The 16231-nt window shown below is 49.3% G+C and overlaps 1 protein-coding gene across 1 annotated transcript in view; it reads left to right on the forward strand.

Annotated features, from left to right (window-relative positions):
- KLF7 (Kruppel like factor 7) overlaps positions 1-16231 on the forward strand; it is a 129948-nt gene that overhangs the window by 103382 nt on the left and 10335 nt on the right. Inside the window, exon 3 of the mRNA XM_029069783.1 lies at positions 15676-15799. Within this exon, the coding sequence (XP_028925616.1) occupies positions 15676-15799 (124 nt within the window). The remainder of the gene's footprint in view (positions 1-15675; positions 15800-16231) is intronic.

Genomic DNA, 16231 nt, shown 5'->3' on the forward strand with positions numbered 1-16231 from the left:
TCTATCCCTGTCCTGGACTATGTCGCTTTTAGAATTCGGGCCTAAAAACATTCGTGAGCAACTTGACTTGCTTATGGAAGGAAGGAAGACTAAGAAACACTCAAGATGAAACAAAAGCCCACCAGGATTCAGCGCAGCTTAGGTGAAGGGCACAGGACTGAAGGTTTTCATCCTGGTTCCTTCACTTGCCTGTTACGTGACCTAGGACAACTCACGTAACTTCTAAGGGCCTCGGTTTCCTCATAAATAAAATGGAGATCCAGTACCAGCGCTTAGAACGGTGCTCGGCACACAGTAGGCGCTTATCAAATGCCAACATCATTATTATTATTATCACCCGCTTTGCCTTCTCCTTAAAATTGGAGCCCCACTGATGGGACGGGGCTATATCTGATGTGATTATCTTGGATCTACCCCAGTCGGTCAGTCCGTCCATCGCGTTCATTGAGCAGTTTTACCGTGCGCAGAGCACTGTGCTGCGTGCTTGGGAGGATACAGGAGAGTACACATTCCCTGCCGACAGCACCGTCCAGAGGATCGTCAATGTGGTAATAATAACGATGGTATCTGTGGAGAGCTTACTGCGTGCCAGACACTGCTCTGAGCACTGGGGTTTATACAAGGTAATCAGATTGTCCAACCTGGGGCTCACAGCTTTAATCCCCATTTTACAGATGAGGTAACCGAGGCACAGAGGGGTTAAGCGGCTTGCCCGAGGGCACACAGCAGACAGGTGGCGGAGGCTGGATGGGAACCCACCACCTCTGACTCCCGAGCCCGTGCCCTTTCCATTAGGCCACGCGAAGCTGACGATAATGCGGTTTCCCAGCATCCTCCAGTTTCCAGGATCCTTTGCTGGAAATGACTGGGAAGTGTTCATTCATGCAGCACTCACTGTGTGCAGAGCACTGTACCAGGTGCTCAGGAGAGCACAGTTCAACCACAGACGGGCACAGCCCCTGCCCGCGAGCTCGTAGTTCAGAGGAGGAGAGACGGGAGTGTGGCTCGCTGGGAATAGTAAGGACCTGGAGGTCGGAGGAGGGACCCGGGGTGGCTCAGCGGAAAGAGCCCGAGCCTGGGAGTCCGAGGTCATGGGTCCGAATCCCGTCAGCTGTGTGGCTGTGGGCAAGTCACTCAACTTCTCTGGGCCTAAGTTCCCTCATCTGGAAAATGGGGCTTTACTGGGAGCCTCACGTGGGACAACTTGATGACCCCGTATCTACCTCAGAACAGTGCTCTGCACCTAGTAAGCGCTGAACAAGTACCGGCATTATTATCCTCCGAGCTACAGAGCCCTTTCGAATTGTTTCCATTCAGAGTTCATCTGGATTTGGGGTTTCTGTGGGGAATGCTGTGAACCGGAGGCAGCGGTAGGAGGTCATTGGTAGTAACTATTGGGTTTGTCATGCGCCTGTTTTGTGCCGAGTACGGTGTGAAGAGCTGGAGAGGCAGCGTGGTCCAGTGGAAGCAGAAGCAGCGTGGCTCAGTGGAAAGAGCCCGGGCTTTGGAGTCGGAGGTCATGGGTTCGAATCCCGGCTCGGCCACTTGTCAGCTGTGTGACTGTGGGCAAGTCGCTTCACTTCTCGGTGCCTCAGTTACCTCATCTGTCAAATGGGGATGAAGACTGTGAGACAACCTGATTCCCCTGTGTCTACCCCAGCGCTTAGAACAGGGCTCGGCGCATAGTAAGCGCTTAACAAATACCAACATTATCATTAGTGGAAAGAGCGTGGGCCTAGGACCTAGGTCCTGGGTTCTAATCCCAGGTCTGTCACTTACGTGCCATAGAACCATGAACGTCATCCACCGCTCTGTGCCTCGGTTTCCTCATCTGCAAAATGGAGATTCAGCACCCGTTCTTCCTCTGCTCTAGACTGTGAACTCCCTGAGGGACAGAGACCATGTTCAGCCCGATTATCTTATTTCTGCCCCACTGCTTAGCACAGTGCTCAACCCATAAGCGCTTAACGTCTTACTGATGCACAGGTGGTGAACCCGATTTTGCTGATTTTCCTGCATTTCCCAGGACAGACTTGATCTTGCGGTAACAGTTTTAAAAAAGAGATTTTGCTCGTGATTTACACACTCTTTTAAAGAGAGGCGTCAAGGCAAAAGCATTTTGACTCCATCTAGCTGTGCAGACGTGATGAGGTGTGGTGTTTGCATATTGACTGGCAGCGTAGGTGTGGAGTTGTGAACGCTAGTGCCAGTGTGCTTGAGCTGCGATTGTTGCTGAACCCTGGGTGGAATGACTGTGTGGGAAAGTACGAGAGATGAGGGGGTAGATTCTGTTTTATGGATAAAATGGTGGTAGAGAAATAATGCTTTTTTTCCCAGTATATCATAATAATAATAATAATGTTGGTGTTTGTTAAGCGCTTACTCTGTGCAGAGCACTGGGGTAGATACAGGGTAAGCAGGTCGTCCCACGTGAGGCTCACAGTTAATCCCCATTTTACGGATGAGGGAACTGAGGCACAGAGAAGTGAAGTGACTTGCCCACGGTCACACAGCTGACAAGGGGCAGAGCCGGCATTCGAACCCATGACCTCTGGCTCCCGAGCCCGGGCTCTTTCCACTGAGCCGTATGGAAAAGCAGCATGGCCCAGTGGAGGAAGAAGAAGACTGGGGGTCCGGAGAACCTGGGTTCTAATCCCAGCTCCACCTCTACTTGCCTGTTGTGTGACCTTGGGGAAGCCCTTTACAGTCTCCGTGCCTCATTTTCCTCATCTGTAAAATGGGGGTAAAACGCCGTCTGCGCTCCTACTTAATTTGTGAGTCTCATGTGGGACAAGTACTGTGTCTTATCTGATCGCACTGTGCTACAGAGCTTAGCACCTTGCTCAGTACAGAGTTAGTGCTTAACAAACACGTCAATTATGCAGCAAAAGAGGTGGATGCGGGATCGTGGCTTAATGGAAAGAGCACGGGTTTGGGAGTCAGAGCATGTGAGTTCTAATCCCGCCTCTGCCGCTTGAGTGCCGTGTGACCTTGGACAAGTCACTTAACTTCTCTCAACCTCAGTTACCTCGTCTGTAAAATGGGGATTAGAACCGTGAGTCCCACGTGGACCTGATTCCCTTGTATCTACCCCAACGCTTAGACCAGTACTTGGCACATAGGAAGCCCTTAACAAATGCCATAATGATTATAGAGTGCTCTGCGCACACACCCAGGGAGTGCTCGATAAATGCCATCGATGGATGGATTGATTGATGAGGAAGCGATTTGAAGAGGGTTGGGATGGATGCACACATATTGGTTTGGAATTTTTGCATACGAAAGGATTTGAATTTCAATGGGCATTATGGCATTCTGTGGCCACTTGGCCAGTTTTCTAGTGGACAGGCCATCCTGTTAGCCGTGCCGGGGACAGATATGGCACTGAACACCTTTCGGACTTGTACCTTTTATGGTGTTTGTTAAGCGCTTGCCATGTACCAAGCACCGTTCTAAACGCCGGCGTAGATACGAGCCGGTCGGGTTGGACGCAGTCCCCGTCCCGCATCGGACTCACGGTCTCGAACCCCATTTTACAGATAAGGTGACGGAGGCAAGTGACGTGAGTTGGCCGAGGTCACACAGCAGACAGGTGGCTTTTATTTTCACCCTCCGCCACACCTCCCGCCACCGGGTTCCGTGGCTCAGAAGTGGCTCCCGTGTTCACTGGGGGCTGGGAGGAAACAGAGGCTCTGGCGCCGGTGGCATGTCTGGAAAATTGCTTGAGATTCAGTTGAACTCAGCGTACTTCCGCAGAATCCCGTGCAGAATTCCGCAGAATTCCGATCGATCGATCGATCAGGCACTTAGTGTACTGAGCGCTCAATGAGGGTAGGCATAGTGGATAGAGCACGGACCTGGGAGTCGGAAGGTCGCGGGTTCTAGTTCCAGCTCCGCCACCTGTCTGCTGAGTGACCTCGGCGAGTCGCTTCACTTCTCTGTGCCTCGGTTACGTCATCTATAAAATGGGGATTGAGACTGTGAGCCCCACGTGGAACAGGGACTGTGTCCAACCTGATTTGTTTGCATCCACCCCAGAGCTCAGTACAGTGCCTGGCACATAGTAAGCGCTTAACAAATACTGGAATTATTATTCGTTCATTCATTCAGTCGTATTTATTGAGCACTTACTGTGTGCAGAGCACGTACTAAGCGCTTGGAAAGTACAATTCACTTTCAGTGTTATTATTATCAACACTATACTAAGCTCTTGGGAGAGAACGGCGCAAAAGAGTTGGTACACGTGGCTCAGTGGAAAGAGCACGGGCTTTGGAGTCAGAGGTCATGGGTTCGAATCCCGGCTCGGCCACTTGTCCGCTGTGTGACTGTGGGCAAGTCACTTCACTTCTCTGTACCTCAGTTACCTCATCTGTAAAATGGGGATTAAGACTGTGAGCCCCACGTGGGACAACTTCATTCCCCTGTGTCTACCCCAGCGCTTAGAACAGTGCTCGGCACATAGTAAGCGCTTCACAAATGCCGACATTATTATTATTATTAGACGCTCTTCTTGCCTTCTGGAAGCTTACAGTCTAGGACATTTTGGGAGCCATTTGGATGGAGAGAGAGGTTCTACTAATGGTGTAAAAGATCGTGAAAAAGTACTTTTTTCGTAGATGTTTCTATTCCTTATGGAGCATTTGTTCCTCCATCCAGAATATCTATGTTGAGACTTGTATTTTTTGACAACATGTGCACATTTTGGCGTTTCCCTATTCCTGCCTCAGTTAGACCGGGTTGATGGGTCCATCCAAAAATAATGATAACTGCAGTAGAGAAGCAGCATAGTCTAGGGGAAAGAGCAAGGGCCTGGGAGTCAGAGGACCTGGGTTCTAATCCCGGCTCTGCCACTTGTCTGCTGTGTGACCTTGGGAAGTCAGTTAACTTCTCTGTGCCTCAGTTACTTCATCTGTAAAATGGAGATTAAGCCCCTGAGCCCTGTGTGGGACAGGGACTGTGTCTATCCCCATTATCTTGTATCTTCCCCTGCACTTGGTACAGTCGGGCGCAAAGTAAGTGCTTAACAAATACCACCATTATTATTATCCCTACTATTAGTATTTGTACTAAGTGCTGGGATCGTTAGATTATAAACAGATTGGATCCAGTCGCTGTCCTTCTTGACTGCCAGTCTGAGTGGGAGGAAGATCATCCATTTGTGATATCACTACGTGAATGTTCTCAATCAATTAATAGTATTTATGGAATACCTAATATGTATGGAGCACTGTACTAAGCATTCAGTAGAGCAGCATGACTTAGTGGAAAGAGCTGAGCTTGGGAGTCAGAGGATGTGGGTTCTAATCCCGCCTCCGCCACTTGTCTGCTGTGTAACCTTGGGCAAGTCACTTAACTTCTCGGTGCCTCGGTTACCTCATCTGTAAAATGGGGCGTAAGACTGTGAGCCCCACGTGGGACAACCTAATTACCTTGTATCTACCCCAGCTCTCAGAACAGTGCTTGGCACATAGTAAGCAATTAGCAAATAACAGGATTGTTATACTATTATTATTATCATTATTAATAGTGAGAGAAAGCAGATCCTTTGCCCACCAGGAGTTTACGGTCTTTTGGGCGGTGGAACGATCACATAGGTCTGAGTCACCTTCTGGAAAGAAGAAGGTAAGAGCTCACTGGTTTTTGCCGAGCCACAGTCGAGCTGATTTTTTTTTTCCCTTCTCAAAACCGACATACTTCTGTATAATTTCATTGTCCTAATCGTTCCTCATTGAGGATCGGTGAGAGGCGAAAACGAGAACATTCCCGGGCCCCGTCAACCACAGACACGTCAGCAAACCGGGGGACCTTCTTTGTGTGTGCGCGGTGGGGTCGGAATGTGGGTCTTCCACTGGCTTTTTTGGCCTGGCTTGCCCCCGTGGATAGGCGACGACGTCGGTGCTGCTGACTGGAGAGAAGTATGGGCAGCTGTAAAAAAGCAGAATAGGTTTGTTGTAGCCCCTCTTTTTTTTTCTTTTTATGGTATTTGTTAAGCATGTGCCGGCGAGTCTACTAAGAGCTAATCAGTTTGGACACGGCCCCCGTCCACATGCCTGTGAGCCTGAATCCCCAGTTCACGGATGAGGTAACTGAGGCCCTGAGAAGTGAAGTGACTTGCCCAAGGTCACCCAGCAGACGAGCGGTGGAGCCAGGATTAGAAACTGGGTCCTTCTGACGCCCGGTCTCGGGCTCTGTCCGTTAGGCCACGCAGACTCTTCTATCCCAATTAATCTATGCCTCTATTTCCTTCACCTGTAAAATAGGAATTCAGTACCTGTCGTCCCTCCCCCTGAGTCTTTGATCTCCGTGTGGAAATGGGACTGTTTCCAATTTTTCTCATCTCGTATCAATCCCAGCTTGTAGCCAGAGGTTTTGCACACAGTAAGCACCGGACAGATAGCTCAATGACAATAATACTTGTAGTATTTGTTAAGGGCTATGTGTCAAGCACCATACTAGGCATTCACTTATTCAGTCAGTCGTATTTATTGAGCGTTTACTGTGTGCCGAGCACTGTTCTTAGCGCTTGGGAGAATCCAGTATAGTCACAGACTCATTCCTGCCAACAATGAAGGGGAGACATTAATATAAATAAATAGATAAATAAATCAATAAATTACAGATGTATGCATGTGTGCTGTGGGGATGGGAGGGAGGATGAATGAAGAAGCAAGTAGGAGCGGCTAAGCAGGGAGTGGGAGAAGAGGAGAGACAGACTTAATCAGGGAAGCCTTCTTGGAGGAGATGTGCCTTCAAAAAGGCTTTGAAGTGGGGGAGATAACTGGGGTAGATACAAGATAATCAGGTGAGAAACAGTTCCTGGCTCCCAGTCTAAATAAGAGGGAGAACGGGTATTGAATCCCCATTGTACAGATGAGAAAGCCAAAGCACAGAGAAATTAAATGACTTACCCGAGATCACACAGCAGGCAAATGACTGAGCTGGGATTAGAATCCAGGTCCTCACACTCCCAGGCCCGTGCTCTTTCCACTAGGCCATGTGATAGGCAATGGGACCTGATTATCTTGTATTTACCCAGGTGCTTAATACAATTCTTGGCATGTAAAAGCACTTTACAAGCACCACAAGTGCTTAGGACGGTGCTTTGCACACAGTAAGCGCTCTATAAATACGACTGAATGAAAATACGATCGAATGAACAACGAACTCCTCTTTCCCAATCCCCACGGCATTGACCTCGCATGTGCCACAACATCAGTTTAGTGAAACAATTGAAGGAACTTTGAGCCGGCACATGTTTTCTTGCCCTACATAGCCGTGGGATGACCGGGTGTCTGGTTTTATGCTTGTTTTTGGCTGGTCCGGCCACTGTCTAGTACATGGCTGCCGCCCCAGATGCCTTTATGTTGGGAATTTTATTTTTCAGCACCCAGCTTCCTGGCACTTCAGCTCCTACTACCAAATTCTGTGGTTCAGAAGTGGCACCTCTGTCTACGGGGTCATGGCAGTGTGGGCAGGGAACGCGTCTACCAACTCCGTACTATTGTCCTCTCCCAAGCGCTTGGTACAGTGTTCTGCAGACAGTAACGCTCAGTAAAACCCATCGATTGATTGGTTGTTTGATTGAGAATGCAGTGGCTTTGGAGCCAGTGGACAGAGGCGGGGGGGCACCCCCATAGGGGATGGGTGGGCTCAGCCTACTTGGGCAAAATGGTGCATAAGATTCATTCGTTCATTCAGTCGCATTTATTGAGCTCTAACTGTGAGCAAAGCACTATACTAAGCGCTTGGGTCGAGAAGCAGCGTGGCGCAGTGGAAAGAGCACGGGCTTTGGAGTCAGGGCTCATGAGTTCGAATCCCAGCTCTGCCACTTGTCAGCTGTGTGACTGTGGGCAAGTCACTTAGCTTCTCTGTGCCTCAGTTCCCTCATCTGTAAAATGAGGATGAAGACTGTGAGCCCCATGTGGGACAACCTGATTCCCCTGTGTTTACCCCAGCGCTTAGAACAGTGCTTTGCACCTAGTAAGCGCTTAACAAATACCAACATTACAATATAACAACAGAGACCCTGCCCGCAGCGAGCTCACAGTCTAGAGGGGGAATAATAATTAAAGGTATTTGTTAAACGCTTATTTGTACCAGGCACTGTACTAAGCGCTGGGGTGGATACAGTCCCTATCCCACATGGGGCTCACGGTCTCAAACCCCATTTTACAGATGACGTAACTGAGGCACAGAGAAGTGAAGCGACTCGCCCAAGGTTACACCACAGACAGATGGCGGGGCCGGGTTTAGAAACCATGACCTCCTGACTTTCAGTCCCGTTTCCTATCCACTATGCCATCCCGATACCGTTACGTAATGCTGGATGCCTTCTGCGTTGGGTGGGTCGAACTCCCGCCTGAGCCATCGGGGCCATTCTAGATCGTAAGCTCCTTGAGGATAGGGGTCATGTCTACTCACTCTACTCGACTCTCTCAGGCGCTTTGTTCAGCGTTCTGCATGGAGTAAATGCCCCTGATGGAATGTAAGCTCACTGTGGGCAGGGAATGTGTCTGTTACTTGCTTTTATTGTACTCTCTCAAGGGCTTAATACAGTGCTGAGCAAACGACAGACGTGCAACAAATATGATTGACTGACTGATTGGCTGGGTTCAGGGGTGAGTTGGCACCATCAATCCCACTTCCACTCCATCCATTGAGTGCTTACCATGGGCAGAGCGCTGTACGAAGAGCGTGGAAGAATACCATAGAACAGAGTTGGAGGACACATTTCCTGCCCACAGGTTCCAGAGTTTCAGGGAGCCACCCCAATCGCACCCCTGTCTTCGTAGAACCAAACGGATGGGTCTCATTTTACCCTCTTGATGTTTCCTATTTTTTGATGAGCCCCTCGGGTGGAATAATAATAATTGTGATAATTGTGGTATTTATTAAGCACTTACTGTGTGCCAGGCACTGTACTGAATGCTGGAAATGCACGAGCCTTAAACTTTGACTCCATGAGCGTCTGGCTAATGTGAGCACGGATTTCTTAAACTTCCTCTGCGACGGTTTCCTTCTGCGTAAATGGAGGTTGATCAAGTCTGCTAAGGGCTTTGCAATCCTTCAGCAAAAGGTGCTGTAATAAGGCGAGTTCCTCGGGGCGCTATTATGTTATAATAAGGCCCCCGGAAACAGTCCTGTCTGGCAAAGCAGAAGCCAATTTAAAGGTTAGCTCCTGCAACCCCACATGCAATTTTGGTTTCATAAAGGTGCCTCTGTCACCTGTTGGGGGTGGAGAGGGCAGCTGTATCGATCTGATATATGCAGGAACAAGGGGCCAGCTCCAAGATGCTCTTTGACCCAGAAGCTCTTCAATGAGCCCCAATCCCATCTGGCTTTTGCCTAAATTCATCTGTTTTGAGCAGCGAGAATGGTACTTGTTGAATGCCCAACCATCTTTTTTAATGGTTTTTGTAAGCGCTTACTATTTACCAGGCACTGTACTAAGCACTAGGGTAGATACAAGCTAAACAGGATGGACACAGTCTCTGCCCCACCTGGGGCCCACGGTCTTAATCTCCATTTTACAGCAGATGAGATAACTGAGGGACAGAAGAGCGAATTGACTGGCCCAAGGACACATGGCAGATAAGTGGTGGAGCCAGGGTTAGAACTCACCTCCTTCTGATGCCCAGGGTCATGCTCTATCCCCTAGTTCATGCTGTTTCTCAGTGCACTGCATTAGGTGCTTGGGAAATTCAGAACAAAAAAGCGACCTGTTTCCTTCCCACAAGGAGCTTCCACTCTAATGGAGGAGAAGCTACACTGTTGATCCCCGATCCTTGAGAAGAAAGTCGCTCCAACTCTTGGGCGGGATTCTCGGCAGTAGGGAGAGCCTGGTGCATGGCTGGTCACGGCGTAAATAAAAACAATCCCTAGGTGGTTTGGCTTCCAGCACCTACACTAAGAAGAAAAAAAATCCCAGTTCAGCCCCTTCGGTCGCCCAGATCCAGCTTTACCTTGCCGGGAGGAATGATTACAACCCTCTTTCCTGTCAGTCTCTTGAGCCAATAAGGGCTCAGCTCCAAAGAGGCGGGAGGGCGACTCACAGAATTCCTCATCTTCCCATCCAAACTCTGTCCTCCGTATGTCGTTCCCATCACTGTAGACAGCACTATCCTCCTTCCCGTCTCACAAGCTCGTCGAGGCTTTGGCATTAGCCTCAACTCATTTCTTTCACTCTTTCCACAAGTTCAGTGTCACAGAATCCTGTCACTTCCACCTTCCCAGCATCTCTAGGATCCACCCTTTCCTCTCCATCCAAACCGCTACTACATTAATCCACGCACTTATCCCATCCCACCTTGATTACTGCATCAGACTCCTGGCTGACCTCCCTGCTTCCTGTGTCTCTCCTGACCTCAATCTAGACCTCACTCATTTTTCTAAGAAAATATTCGGTTCGCATTTCTCAAAAACCTCCAATGGTTGCCCACCCACCTCTGTGTCAGACAGAAACTCCTTACCGTCAGCTTAAAGCGTCCAATCATTTACCTTGCAGATTTCCCCCAACACCCCAGATCACATCTCCCATTTAGTTGTTTTCATGTCTGTCTCCCCCCTTCTAGACTGTGAGCCTGATGTGGGAAGGATTGTCTCTATTTGTTGCTGAATTGTACTTTCTAAGTGTTTAGTACAGTGCCCTGCTCACAGTAAGCGCTCAGTAAATATGACTGAATGAGTGAATGAATCTCTTCCAAGAGGCCTTCCCCGACTAAACCATCATTTTCCCTACTTCCTCGCTCGATTGCTTCATCTCTGCACTTGGCCCTGTACCCTTGAAGCACTTGATAGCCACCCTACTCCAGGGGTAGGGTGGCTGCCCTACCCTCAGCCCCACAGCACTTAAAATAAATACCCAAAATTTATTTTAATGTCTGTCTTTCCCTCTAAGCTTGCGGGCAGGGAATTTTTCTACCAAATCTGTTTTGTTGTACTCTTCCAAGCACTTAGTACAGTGCCCTGCACACAGTAAGCACTCAGTAAATACCATTGCTTGATCGATATTATTGTTATATTACATTTCACTCGCCAGTGTTCTTTCTGTTTTCATCTTTTCCAGCAGAGTTAGAGCATATTAATTCTGTGGGAACCTGAAGCTCTCCCGGATAGAAGGTGTATTTGCAGGGGGAAAGGATTTAGAAACAATTAGAATGAAAATAAAAACATTTCAAAGCAGGGAGGGGATAGTAGTTTATTTAGAATTTTTGGAATTCTAAAATCGCTTTTTGAATATGCTGTTTGGAATCGTATAGACACGAAGTTAGAGATGTTGGTCAAAGGGCACAGTTGCTCATTGTCCTCTTCAGCACCAGACTTTAAGCTCCTAAGAGGGCAGGGATGGTGTCTTCTAACCCTGTTGTGCTCTCCCGAGTGCTTAGTACAGTGCCCTGCACACAGTAGATTGTAAGCTCTACTTGGATTCCCCCCCCCCCCCAGTTCTTTCTTTCTTTATCTTTGAAGTTAGTACAGTGCTAATCGCTTAGTACAGTGCTTTGCACACACAGAGATTGTAAGCTCACCATTGGATCCCCCCCCCCCCAGTTCTTTCTTTCTTTATCTTTGAAGTTAGTACAGTGCTAATCGCTTAGTACAGTGCTTTGCACACAGTCAGTGCTCAATCAATATGATTCAATTGAATGAATGTTGATGCCTGGTGCTACGATCGGGGTGAGCTCATTTGGGTGGGCATTTCTGCCTCCTGTCTTGTCTTTTCCGGGAGTCACCAGGCTTCCGTGGTTTTAATTTCGCTCTGATCATTGCCTGTAGACCTGACCTGGTCTAGGCAAAGGATTAGAAGGATTAATTGAAGGGGGTGCCTGGAAAATGGTGCCAGGCATGCAGGCAGAAGGCGTCCAACCTGTCACTTCTCTCTCCTGCAGCGGGCCTGGTCGGTGAGTGCTCAGTGAATCGGAAACTAGGGACGGCTTGAGATCGGGGCCCCCGCGGTCCCTCCGTCTCGGTGTCTATTCGAGGCCTTCTGTCCCCCGCCCTCCAGCTGGCATCCTGCCACCCTCACCCCTGTTGAAATAGGTGTTGGGCTGCGCTGGAGGCTGAGTGACCATGGATTTTGCTGGGAAAACCCATTCTTAGTCCACGATATAGTGAGAAAAGCCAGTGGAGGCCCCTTCACCGACAGGGGGGCATGGACCCTTTGGAATCTTCCCACTTTAGGCCATCTTTGCCTCCTGCTCCCACCCAAATCATTTCCTTTCAAGCTGCTCAGCTCAGTAGATAGTAGAGCTAGTTGATTTCTGGGTCCTGGATTGTCTCTGCTCCCTTCTGCAACCCCCCCACCCCACTTTCTCCCTCTCTCTCTCTTCCTCTCTTTCTCGGTCTCTCCCTCCTCTTCTCTCTCTCTCTTCTTCTGTCTTCCTCTCTCCCTCACTGTCCTGCATCCGTGCGATCCCAAAGATCTCTCCGGACCTATTAACGATTCAGTTTCCAAGCCTCCCGAGGGGGCGGCATTTTCGGCAGTGGAAGTGCAGTGTGTCTTCGGCTCTGGCCTCCCCACGTACGTCCGGTGACCATCCGGAGCGGCCGAGTCCGGCTGGAGATCGATAGGTGCGGGCGGCAGCGTGAGGGGTTAAGTTGCTTTTCTTGCCTTCAGGGTTCCTTCCCCTAATTTGAGGTCTCTCTCGTCCCATCCCACCCCCGGGATTCTGTTCCCCGAAGTGCAGGCCCGAGTCACCCACGGCCCTCGGGATCTACTTCTCGTCGTTCATCATCGTCAATGGTGTTTATTAAGTGCTTACTTTATGCAGAGCACTGTGCTAAGAGGTTGGTAGAATACAGTGCCACACCGTTGGCAGACATGCTCCCTGCCAGCATCCAGTTGATAGAGCCCTCGGACCAAGCACAGGATCTTTGAAGAGACTCTGCCTTTTTCTGTGCAGTTCTCTAGGGTTCTGTGACTCTCTCAGACTCAGATTATCACTATTATTTTTATCATTGTTTATAGTATTCGTTCAGTGCTTACTGTGTGCCAGGCACTATACTAAGTGCAAGGGTGGATACAAGCTAATCAGGTTGGACACAGTCCTTGTCCTGCTTGGGGCTAAAAGTCCCAGTCCCCATTTTAAAAATGAGGTAACCGAGGCACAGAGAAGTGAAGTGACTTGCCCAAGGGCTCACAGCAGATAAGCGGCAGAGATAGGATTAGAACTCAAGACCTTCTGACTCCCAGGCCCGTACTCTGTCCACTAGGCCATGCTGCTGCTTCTTATTACTATTATTATTATGCTTCCCATTACTATGATTACATTTGTTAAGCACTCACTGTGTGCCAAACATTGCTCTGAGCACTGGGGCAGATAGAAGATAATCAGGTCAGGCATAGTCCCTGTCCCTCAGAGGGCTCACAGTCTCAACAGGAGGGATAACAGGTATTTAATCTCCATATTACAGATGAAGAACTGAGACAAAGAGAAGTGACTCTTCCAAGGTCACACAGCAGACACGTGGCAGAGCTGGGATTAGAACCCAGGAGTTCTAACTCCTATTCCATACCCTTTTCCCTGGGGCTTTCAGTCATGAAGGTTTTCATCCTTTTTCTGATGAGGCAAAATCACTCTGTTTCCTTCCGTCTCTGCCACCGATTCATTTCTATCCCTTGGGAATAGCGGCTCCCGCAAGGGCCATTGATTTTTTTGAAAGCTAGGAATTGGGCGGATTTGGTTGAGGACAAGGCATCCTTAAAGCTATTCCCAAGCTGTGGAATCAAATATGAGAGGGAAGATGAGGACAGCTGGTCACGCGTAATGACCTGAGCCATATATCTTCTTTCAGGGTTAATGTTGGTATTTGTTAAGCGCTGACTGTGTGCAGAGCACTGTTCTAAGCGCTGGGGGAGATGCAGGTTAATCAGGTTGTCCCACATGAGGCTCACAGCCTTCATCCCCATTTTGCAGATGAGGGAACTGAAGCACAGAGAAGTGAAGTGGCTTGCCCACCGTCACACAGCTGACGGGTGGCAGAGCCGGGATTCAAACTCATGACCTCTGACTCCCAAGCCCGGGCTCTTTCCACTGAGCCACGCTGCTTCCCTCGGGTTGCCAAGCAGACCACAGGCTCCTCTGCTCATTGAAAGCACTGTGGCCTAATGCTTAGAGCCCAAACCATGGGATTCAGAGGACCTGGATTGTAAATCCGGCTCTGTCACCGACCGGCCGTGTGACCTCGGACAAGTCATTTATCTTCTCTCTGCCTCAGTTCTCTCATCTGCAGAATGGGAATTTAATACCTGTTCTGCCCCCTGCTTTTATTTACCCCAGCGCTTAGTACAGTGCTTGGCGCACAGTAAGTGCTTAACAGATACTATTGTCGTTATTATCTGCAAGATGTGGAAGCCGTGTGATACCGTATGAAATCAGGATAGGGAGAGAGCTTCCGCCGCATCCTCCGCCCCCATCCCCAAGTACCTTCTAAATTCTTGAGACCCAGCAGGCCCAGAGATGAACTTCTACAGCACTTAGGTACAGATCTAGAAACTCTGTTGCTTCCACCTACCTGTAATATCACCCCCGCTAAATTGTAAACTCCATCGTACTCTCCCAAGAGCTTAGTAGAGTGCTCTGCATGGAGTGCTTAATAAAAATTATTAATGGATTGATGATGGCAAAGTCCTCTGGACTGTAAGCTCCTTGTAGGCAGGGACTGTATCTACCAACTCTGGTGTATTGCGCTCTCCCAAGGGCTCTGTACAATGCTCTGCACAGAGTAAGTGCTCAGAAATACCACTGATTGATCCTATGATCCTGAGCATATTTCCTTTTTTGTTATTCTTCTCAGTAAAGATTGGTCTTCCACGGGGCTTGAAATGTGCACGTGAGTTTGGTTTGGTGTCAGAAACGGAAGTGGTAGGGCAAGTTTAATGAAGAATTGCATTCATTCTCATGCCGGTTTTCCCCCTTTGAATTTCCCGGGGGAAGTTAATTAATGTTGGTATTTGTTAAGCGCTTACTATGTGCCGAGCACTGTTCTAAGCGCTGGGGTAGACACAGGGGAATCAGGTTGTCCCACGTGGGGCTCACAGTCTTAATCCCCATTTTACAGATGAGGGAACTGAGGCACCGAGAAGTTAAGTGACTTGCCCAAAGTCACACAGCTGGCAAGTGGCAGAGCCGGGGTTTGAACCCATGACCTCTGACTCCAAAGCCCGTGCTCTTTCCAGTGAGCCACGCTGCTTCTCAATCAGGAAGTTCAATCAGGGTGGCTCTAGCGTGCAGATTCGGGGCCAAGGATGAAAAGTTGCACCTTTGTTGACTTCAGAAAAGCCTTTTGGGACCACCTGGGTCATATCCCTTTCAGTTAGAGAAGCAGCATGGCCTAGTGGATAGAGCATGGGCCTGGGTGTCAGAAAGACCAGGGTTCTAATCCTGGCTCTGTCGCTTGTCTGCTGGGTCACTTGGGCCTCAGTTCCCTCACCTGTAAAATGGGGATTACGACCTCGAGCCCCATGTGGGACAGGGGCTGTGTCCAATCTGATAAGCTTGTATCTATTCCAGCACTTAGGGCTTTTCACACAGTAAAGGCTTAACAAGCACTGATGTCATCATCGTTATTATCATTATTACCAAGAGTCGATCGGTTGTGTGTTCTACCTGTTAGCCAGCCGGCCGCCCATTTTGCCAGGACCATTGCTGATGGTGTTTCTTTCCTCTCCTCCTGCAGGTGAGAAGCCTTACAAATGTTCGTGGGAAGGATGCGAATGGCGCTTTGCACGAAGTGATGAGCTCACACGACACTACAGGAAACACACGGGGGCGAAACCCTTCAAATGCAACCATTGTGACAGGTAAAGGAGAGCGGCACCCCGGGCTTTCACGGGCCATTTCGTGGGGACTTTGGAAGAGGGCTAGAGGGAAACTGGAGAAAGAAAACACCCTTGGCTGTATCTACGGAGCGAGAATGACCCGACAGCCCCGGGCACAGAAGACACTGGCACAGGATTTCTGGGTATTTGGTGACGGATGCCTCTCCGGCAATCGAGGCCACTCAAATATACTGAGCACCCCCGGGTGCTTTCCTCTTCTCCCTCTCCTTTCTGCCGTGCCCTGCCTCCTTTCTCCTTGCCCTGACTTGCTCCCTTCATTCATCCCCCCACTCCCAGCCCCACAACACTTATGCGCGTATAGCACCCTAATTAATATTTATTTGAAAGAGCGTGGCGTAGTGGATGGAGCGTCGGCCTGGGAGTCAGCTCATGAGTTCTAATCCCAGATCTGCC

This window comes from Ornithorhynchus anatinus, chromosome 7 (assembly GCF_004115215.2).
Source record: "Ornithorhynchus anatinus isolate Pmale09 chromosome 7, mOrnAna1.pri.v4, whole genome shotgun sequence".
Classification (NCBI taxonomy): Eukaryota; Metazoa; Chordata; class Mammalia; order Monotremata; family Ornithorhynchidae; genus Ornithorhynchus; species Ornithorhynchus anatinus.